This window comes from Chaetodon trifascialis, chromosome 3 (assembly GCF_039877785.1).
Source record: "Chaetodon trifascialis isolate fChaTrf1 chromosome 3, fChaTrf1.hap1, whole genome shotgun sequence".
Taxonomy (NCBI): domain Eukaryota; kingdom Metazoa; phylum Chordata; class Actinopteri; order Chaetodontiformes; family Chaetodontidae; genus Chaetodon; species Chaetodon trifascialis.
The window spans coordinates 2,056,474-2,065,779 of NC_092058.1; the positions used below are offsets into that span (position 1 = coordinate 2,056,474).

General features: G+C 44.5%; 1 protein-coding gene across 2 annotated transcripts; it reads right to left on the minus strand.

Moving 5' to 3' along the window:
• Nucleotides 1–1,982: 1,982 nt before the first annotated feature.
• LOC139350797 (CD276 antigen homolog) lies at nt 1,983–9,054 on the minus strand. 2 transcript variants are annotated; one of them, XM_070992407.1, is made up of 6 exons: nt 8,686–9,054; nt 6,687–7,022; nt 4,785–4,820; nt 3,847–4,125; nt 3,616–3,756; nt 1,983–3,228 (listed from the first exon to the last, which is right to left on the minus strand). In XM_070992407.1, exons 1-6 carry the CDS (start codon nt 8,780–8,782, stop codon nt 3,206–3,208), a joined length of 912 nt encoding a protein of 303 aa, XP_070848508.1. In that variant the 5' UTR covers nt 8,783–9,054; the 3' UTR covers nt 1,983–3,205. The 2 variants fall into 2 exon arrangements, with proteins under 2 accessions (XP_070848508.1, XP_070848515.1); XM_070992414.1 differs by lacking the exon at nt 8,686–9,054 and adding an exon at nt 8,419–8,498.
• Nucleotides 9,055–9,306: the final 252 nt, after the last annotated feature.

A 9,306-nucleotide genomic window follows, 5' to 3' on the forward strand; every position in this document is an offset into this window, starting at 1 on the left:
TATTCCGTGTACAAGCCTTGTTAACAGGGTGAAAAGGTGTGTTTTCACATATTCCAGCCCCTGCCTGGGTTAGTCTGACTGGGGATTAACCGCAAGAAGATTAAGTGTGACAATGGCTTATCGAACATAATTGTAAAGCCGAGTTTACTGGTAATAAATAAATACTTTTCTATACCTCATGGCTAATCGTTATTTCTGGTGCTAGTGACCTGCGATGGGTGTAACAATTTTATTTCATTCATGCAGATTGTTAGTAGACACATTAGCCCACACAGTGCTGTTCTGCATTGCTGATGGAGCTGAGGTGCAGACGGTGGACCGAAGGTCAAACTATATATGTTGTTTCTTCTGCAGACAAAAATAAACGCTGGAAACCAGTCCCTGAGTCCATCTCTATGTGCCCAAACCGCATGGAAAACATGCGTTTTCCCTAAGTGTAAACGGGGTCTCACTTTTACTGCCTTCCTCCTTTTTGGCCTCTCTGTTGACCCGTACGATGATGCCCCCCACGATGCAGACTGTGTGCTCTTCATCCTCTCTGCAGCAAACCGTCCTTCCCACATCTGACTGCTCTACAAACTGCAGCAACATGTCCAGAAACATCTGAGCTCTCACACGGCCGCACTCTGTAGCACACGCAGTACAAATACACACTGTGTGGTAATTCTACTTCAAACGTCAAACCCGCTGTAACTTACTGTGCTCCGTCTCTTCTTCTCGTCTGTCTTAAGCTTTACGAACACCTTCGAGCTTCCGTCCGTTCGTGTGGCTGCTATCTTCCTCACCAGACAAACCTTTCTGCTCGTTGATGGACTGGAATCATCTCCGCTCCTCTTCCTCGTCCTCTGCTTTTTATTTTCAAATCCTCTCGCATCCTCATTTTCAAATTCGATCCCGCCGCCACACGTCCTACTTCTTCTTCTTCTTCGATTTTCTTCTCCGCTCTTCAGTGCCGCCACCTACAGTACAACAGTGTAACTGCATGTCATTTCGCTGTGTGTGCGCGTCTCTTTCTGCTCCACACATCGTGTAATACTAAAGGGTATGTTCGTTTTCACTGAATAGCTTCTTTAATAAACGTGATCTAAACTGTAATCTAGTCAAGTCTTTGCTGCTGCACATACGAACAACCACAATCGATTATTGACCTCAGAACTGCCTCAAGTCAATTCATGACTTCCTTGGGGAACACCATTTTCTATTTCATGATCCTTAAATCTGCTCTGACCTTCATTTTAAATGTGTTGCCTGTTGAAAAGTCCATTATCATTCCTCCTCCCCCATTATTCATTTTACTTAATTTAATGAAAAACAGTCGCCTCCGCAGAGAATCATCTGCCTTTTCAACCTCAAAATGGACTCAACTCTCTTTTTCAGTGTAACCAGTTTCAGACTCGTGGGCAGATTGAATCCCTGCACTGTCATAATGTGCTTATAACATGTGCTGTGAGAAATAATTAAGTACTCTGGTATCATATTTTTAACAATTTCGTTTCTTTATGTAAACGGTTCTTTGTTTCCACCTTCAACCAGTTAATCTTTATAAATGTGCAGAATCGAGGTGTGTTCACGGAGGAGCTTTTAATGACCTCTTCTCCATTCGCTTTGAGCCTTTTGTTGTGGAGGTGTTGTAATAATCTGCTGTGCCAGGAGAAGGCAGTGAATCAAACTTTCTCTGGAGCTCCGGCTGGTGTGTGAGGAGCTGTGCTGTCTGAGGCTTTCCTGCTCAGAAACTTTTCGTTTCGTTGTCTTGGTGAGAGAGTGTAAAGCCACATTTTCACCTGAAGAAACCGGGTTCTAACTTTAAAACCTGGGGACCTTACTAGTTTTATTTTAGAGCGAAAACGATGGAGGCAGTCTTCCCCTTGTGTTGGCAGAATCTGATCTGACAGCCGACATTTCTAACCACCGTGAACTGACAGCTGACGATGCTTCAAACATGGACAGACGCGATAACGTCTAACACGCATGAAACACATGACGACGTCCACAGAAGCCCGAGCTCATTTAATATATATACAGATCTGCTTTGACAAAGAGAGACATCACTCATGAACACCTTTTTCAGATACCCTCTGATCGTCTTCACTGTGCAGCTTCACAGTCCCAGCATGAATGAATCATCCGCATCGTTCAGTTTTACTTTGAATCAAAATTCAGTCACGCCGTCATTTCTCCTTCAGTTAAGAGCCTTTAAAGATGTGACACAGCGGTTAGTTTCCTTCTCTTCTGATCCAGATGTCACGTTTGTCCTCCTCTGGAGGTTTAAGGCACCACATTGAAGCACCTCAGATATTTATGTTCAGAGTGATGCCTGCACATGTTCTCTGAGCTCCACTCCGTCAGTCAGTGTAGGCAGACAGGCATTTTCATACTATTGCACTGTTTTATTTACATTTGCGTCCCCACTCTGTTGGAATGGGACCTGTACGTATATAAAGAATAGATTTTAATGGAAGCCTGAGAATCAGGAGTCTGCAGCCCCGACAGGTCACATGATCACTCAGAGCATCTGTGCTTTTTGAGCCCCTGAGCTTTTGGAACTGAACATTTGGATTTGATCAACACGATCTGTTAACAAACTTCTTGTCAGCCACTTTAGATTCAGCAGGGGACAGTTCAGGCTTGAGTCTCCACGGACAACTGAGAGAGTGAAAAATACTACTGAGACACATAAAGAGACGAGGAAACAGGATCAGAGAGCGAGTTCAAATGAAACAGAGCCTTGACTTGTTGATCACTGAGGAGGCTGCAGACTGAAGTCTAACCGACATCTGATCACATTCAGGTTCCACAAAGACCTCGCAGAAGGCGGCAGACTGCAGATTTACACTGTACAGAGTGTATATACACATGTGTACACACACAGACACACCAGGTGTTAAGCTATCAAACAGGTTGTGAACTCAGTGCAGGAAAAGGTGAGGAGACTGTGGACAGAGAAAACTGAGGACAACTAGAGGACAGAAGGACGTTTTCTCAGTTCTGCTCATTCCAATCTGGTCCACTCTGAAAGACCTCTTTACCTTAACATGGTTTAGCCAGGCATCGAATCAGCAGCTTAAATCCAACAGGCCATAGAAACAGCTATTACTATAATTAAAGATGAAGAGTTGGCATTTCTGCCTTGTTTTTGGTCTCTGGGGAGGTCGAGTCTCTCAAATCCATGTCCTCGTGTGGACGATTCTTCTGGAATAAACAGTGTTCACACTGCATGCTGAAGAGACTCTGCAGAAGACAAAACAAGTGGAGACTGAGTGAGAAGTTGGTCTGGAGGGTTTTAGTGACTCACTGTTAGAGGTAAGAAAACATCAGAGGGACGATGAACTGAGACGTTACATTTTGGGTTTTGTTGTGTTTTAACGACGTGTATCAGCAGACAGAACGTGTCCACTGAGAAAAGGGGAGTGAGTGACGCTCAAAGCTCCGTTTGAAGGCAGTAATTTGACATTCTGGGAAATCAAAATGCTGAACGAGTGATTTAATGGTGTGTTATAATATTTCAGGAGAACCAGAGGCCTCGTTAATAAATCAGGTCTCAGTGGACATCTGACATTGAGAGAAAAGGAGGAATTCTGGACATGAGATGGTGACTAAGTGCCAAAACTTGCTTACTTTCATACTGCAGATATCTGATGCATCTCGCTCGAAACAGTAACAGTAGAACTGCTAAAGCAATTAAAAATCCAACAATAACACAGATCAATCCCACGACAAGCTGTTTGCTGCATCCATCCTTGAGTCCAAACAGTTTCTCTGAAACACAAACACAAACGCTGCTGTGACACTCTGAATGTGGCTGAGCATCGTGGACAGAACTCTTTATGACCAGAGAGAGAATCTCACCCGACACAGCGATCTCAGCGTACGTCGTGTGGCCGATCACTACCTGAGTGGCGACACAGCGGAAGGGGTTGGTCGCGGTCGCGGTCACGGTCGTCTGGAGGGTGACGTCGTAGCGGCCTGCTCTTTCTGACACCTGTGGTTCGTCAGCAGGAAGGACGCGTTGATCGCCGTCTATCCAGATCAGCTCCGGCTGAGGAAAGCTGCCTCGAATGTAACACGTCAGCTGCACGCCGAGCTCTTTGACATCAGTGATGGTGATGAACGGTTTTGAAGCTGCACCTGTGAGTTCAGAACAAGTCTCAGCAGGAGAAACAGCATTTTCAGGCCGGCCCTCTTTGTGAATGAGCAGTGCAACGAGCATGAGAGGGAGGACATGAGAGGACATGAGAACATGAGGACATGAGAGGACATGAGTGGACATGAGAGGACATAAGAACATGAGGACATGAGAGGACATGAGGACATGAGGACATGAGGACATGAGTGGACATGAGAGGACATGAGTGGACATGAGAGGACATAAGAGGATATAAGAACATGAGGACATGAGTGGACATGGGAGGACAGAAGGACATGAGTGGACATGACACCTGGAACACTTTCACCTTCTTTCAGACCTTCAGTGACTCTTCATCACTGTCGGTCTGATATTCCGTCCATTAAGACGAGACACACAGACTCATGATGCAATGAATCAAACCTTGACATGTTTTTTGTTTTAAATTTGTGAAACGCAGCATTTTGTCCTGCACCAAAGCAACGCAGAGGACAGACTGAGTCACTGCTCGGTTTGAAACGAACTGAAAACACTGGCTGGTTCCAGCCGTTCAGGTTCAATGTGAGGCTTCTCTGCTCTTCTCTCAGTCTAACAGTGAACATCTTTGTGTTTCTGGCTCATCTTCAGTTGTGCAGCTTTCTTCAGCAGCATCATCACTCACCTGTGATTTCATGTGATCGGTCTTTTAAGGTGGGGTCTGAAAGACAAATGAGAACATTAATGTTTGCACAGGTCACATGACCTCCACCTGGGAACGAGCATTTCCTCCACCTGTAACCAAACATCCTCATCATCAAAGGAACAATGTGACATTTTGGGAAACACGCTCTGAAATAAATGTCGTCATCAATGAACTGAGTTCATCACGTGAATCTGCCTGAGCTCAGCGGGCCGACCTCATCAGGCAGCGAAGCGCTGACCCATTTCCTGTTTTCTCGTTTGCTTCCTTGCTGAGGATTAGATCAGAGGTGACGTACAGTAAAAGCAGATCCAGCAGACGAGTCGGGCAGAAACGACAGCAGCTAAGAGGTCTTTGGCTTCTCGTCAGGTGTGAACAGTTAACACGGCAGCAGCTGCAGCACGTCGCTGTGGACTCACAGATTATTAGACAACTTTCCTTCAGGATGAATAAAATAATCTGGATTATCATCACTTGTTGTAATGTCTGAAAGTTTGAAATCAACACATCAGCTCTGTGTTAACTCTCTTTTAATGTGTAATAAACGCTGACTTTGAGGATCTTTACATGTTTGGTCACCGTCGTGTCATGGCGATGGTCGTCGGTGAGGCCACAGATTGTAGCACAGCGCTCATTCATCAGTGGTTCTTGGTACCATGTGAACGTACGAGATTCCCTCTCTTTCAGCTCTGCTTTGGTCTCCACCAACAAAAAACACGATCATCTTTTCGCTGCTAATCGCTGCTCTGTGGTCAGCAGCTGGTTGGGAGCCGCCAGTCGGCTGCATCATCAAAACAGCTGCTGCTGCCAACACCACCTCCTCCAACCTCCTGTTACCTCATATGATTGGCTGATCTGATTGGTGGAAGTTGGCCTTTGATGGGCTGCAGGAGACAGATGGTTCATCCAATCACCAGCTGTTCTTTTTTGGAAAGTGCCCGCCCTTTTCATCCTTGGGTTAAGAGGAAAAAATCTCTTCTCGTTTGATTCAAAAGTGCCAGAACAGGTTTTGTCTCAGTCCACTGATGTCTTAATCTACTTCTGACCAACCACGTCTCAGCACTGCTGGTGCTCCTGGTTGACTGTCTGAACAGATCACTAAGACGCTGTCTGGATTTGCACACGTGCACATTCACACTGGTCCTGTGAATAACTGTGATCTGTTTTGGTTCCATGTTTGAAGGTATTTCTTAAAGATGGAGCAGGAGGCGCTCAAAATCTGAGACTGCTTCCAGGAGACCTTCAAAATAAGGCTGCTGTCATTCTGACACAAAGACCAAAACCATCAGTGTGTTCAGGTGGAGAGGTGAGACTACTGACGGTCTGTGGCTCTCAGCCTCTGATGTGCATCTTTAAAATGGTTTCATCAAAAAAAAGAAAAGCTGCTCGCTGTAGTTTCATCTGCTGGGACTATTTTCAGCGGCGGATTAATCCTCATTTGGTGCTGTAGTGAGTCATTGGCGGCAGCAGGACGGTGTGTGTGTGTGTGTGTGTGTGTGTGTGTGTGTGTGTGTGTGTGTGTGTGTGTGTGTGTGTGTGTGTGTGTGTGTGTTGCTGGTGATGGAGGAACACTGCTGTGACTCACTGATCAACAGCCTCGTATCCTTTACATCTAAATCTTTAAGCTCAGAGAATTAAAATGTCAGTGAATGTGCGTGAAGAGGTCAGATCGCCGCCACAGCTGCTGGTTATTGCTGATTTTAAAAGAAAATTCATTACTGTATCAGTATGAAGACATGTGATTCTCAGTTTAAAGTCCCGCTGTCACAGTTTCACTAAATGGACTAAAAGACAAAAAGGAGGGACAGCTGCAGTTAAACGTGACCCATAGAGACGCTGGAACACACATCATGTTTGGATGAACTGTTCAATGGAAGCGCTCACCAACAACAAGCTCGATGTGGAGCGTCCGACTCGGCTGAAGACGCGGGAAAGCACAGGTGTAGTTTCCGCTGTCGGACACCTTCGCAGCTCTGATGACGATGGAGGCGTTGCCGTGCTTCAGCTCATCTTTAAAATGAGAGACGCGACCTTTGAACTGCTCATCCTGACCTGCCTGTCCGTTGTTGTAATGAATGCCTGCCTCGTAGAGGAAGACCTCCTGCTGACCGTCCTTCATCCAGTCAAAGAGCTCTTGTACGATGTTCTCCTTGGTGCTGAGGGAACAGGGCAGAAGGACATCGCTGTCTTCTTTCACAACCACGTGTAGGACATCTGACCCTGAGAGACGAAGCACAATTCAGTCATAATCAATGGACGAAAACCAGGTTAAAGCAGAAAACAGGCAACACAATTACAGCTCAGTCTGCTGGCATCACGCTGGCATAAGAGACTGAAGGCTCAGAATTTTACAAATGATTAAAAAATAACTGCAGAAGTGAAGAAATATTCATGTCGTGGTTTTTGCTCCACTGCTTTGCTGCATTGTTTGAAACAAAAGGCCAGTTTTGAGTTCACATCATGAAGCTGGACAGACGAATCCATCAACAAGCTGACAGAGGAGACGGCTGAACACAGAGCGCCACCTGCTGGAAACAGGTGGAAAAGTTAAAAGGACATATTCCAACTGTAGATTTACAAGCCTGCAAGCAGCACAAAGCAGGTTCTGTGAAGGTTGTGTGGAAAGAGCCAGCAACTATTAAAGGTTAAGAAAAGGCATCTGAGGCAATCAATCAATCAATCAATCAATCAATCAATCAATCAATCGATAAAGACACTTAATCTGCAGCTATTCTGATCATCGATTAATCCTTTCATTTATGTTTCATGCAAATTGCTGAACATTTATTTCATTTCAGCTTTTCAAATGTGAGGATTTGCTGCTTTTCTTTGTCTCTATGGGAGCAAACTGAGGATTTCAGAACATTTAAAACACTAAACGATTAATAATAAAGATAATAAAAGGCAGATTCATTAAGAATGAAACCACTCGTCTCTGCGTCTGCGTGAGTTTCGGCCTCTGCAGCAGTGAGTCTGCATATCGATCCGTGAGGTCACAGTGATCAGCGAGCACTGCTTCACTTTTTACTCACTGATCAATAAACACACAGCACAGAAACACCGACTGTCACAGCAGCAGTGACCGGACAGCTGACGCGACGCGCGGCTGCGGCTGCGGCTGCGGCCGTGACGTCACCGTCAACCATCATCACTTCAATCATCATCATCATCATCATCATCATCACGAACCGAAAGGATGATCAGTGATTAATTCACTCTGGCTCAAACGGACTTTTTGTTAATGATATTAACAAAACATTGTTCTTATATTGTTTCATCTACAACGTACAATAACACATTTTCACTACTCATGTATATTTGTTGTACTGGGTAATACATTTTCTATCGTGCAGTTGAACAAAAACACTGCATAATTATCCATATCTTACACATAAGTATTGTTGAATTAAATCAAATCAATAAAGTTTTTCTTTATACGAAATGTTTAATGATTCAGGATAAACGATGAGGACGATGCGCAGCAGTAAATAAATCAATCAGAAATAATTTGACATTCAGTTCACAAAAACGTTTTTGATGGACATTTTTCAGACAGTCTGTAGATTAAAAAAAAAAAAAGAAAAAAAAAGCGACAACCCGAAACCAGGTGAGCTACCTGTCCACGGTGCTGTGACAACAACAGCCCGCATCACGGCCCCTGTAAACACGACCTGAGCCGGGGGGGCTGTGTGTGGAGGGTCAGGTGTGGTCTCTGATTAATCTGGATTTATAAAATCAGATCGTCTTTATCCAAACTTTCGAAGCTAAACATCGAACGTTAACTTAACTTCCTGTTGTGAGTAGATGTTAGCAGATGCTAACGTTAGCTAGCGTCACTAATGAGCTAACTTTAGCCTAACGTTAGCTGACTTAACTTTCTTACCGTGTTCAAGTCCAGTTATTATTCCACATAAAATCAGGTGACATAAATGAAAGGACAGGTACAGAAGATCAAAAACTCTGAATTTTTTCCGTGACATGTTCCAAATAAACGACGACGGCCTAACAGTTAGCCCCCGGTGCTACACCCCTGTTAGCTCACGAACTTCACGGTGGCTAACGTTGGCTGAGATGTTAAAACGTCCCAAACAAACTGACAGTGGATAGCTGTCAAAAACCCGTACACGACGGTACAATCGTACACTGAAAGAAGTGAGTATTTAGCGCAAATAACTGTAAGTTTGGAACACAAACGCTTCCTGTGAAATCGAAACAGTCCAGCACAACAACTGTGAAACAAGGCGGTGAAGTCAGGTTTATGTTGGCCTCTTTGGGGAACAGGAAGCAGCCCCGCACAGAACAGCTGGGCCCTGAAAGAAGGAACACAGCGTGGAAAATAAAAAACAAAACACGGTCATATGATTAAGTATTTCCTTTTTTTTTTTCCTTTTTTTTTTTTCCAAAAACGAAATAATCATAATAAAGAACAGAAAGAGTTGTGTCCTCTTTGGCCCATGTAATCACACTGAAGTCTTGGTTTGGAGACGTTGGGTCACACAAAGCT

Excerpts from the sequence above, each read along its gene's own strand:
- LOC139350797 (XM_070992407.1), bottom strand. The coding sequence starts at position 8,782 with ATGTCACGGAAAAAATTCAGAGTTTTTGATCTTCTGTACCTGTCCTTT. Across the intron at positions 7,023-8,685 it reads AATAACTGGACTTGAACACG|GGTCAGATGTCCTACACGTG; the intron begins GTAAGAAAGTTA and ends TTCGTCTCTCAG. Across the intron at positions 3,757-3,846 it reads CGCTGAGATCGCTGTGTCGG|AGAAACTGTTTGGACTCAAG; the intron begins GTGAGATTCTCT and ends TTTGTGTTTCAG.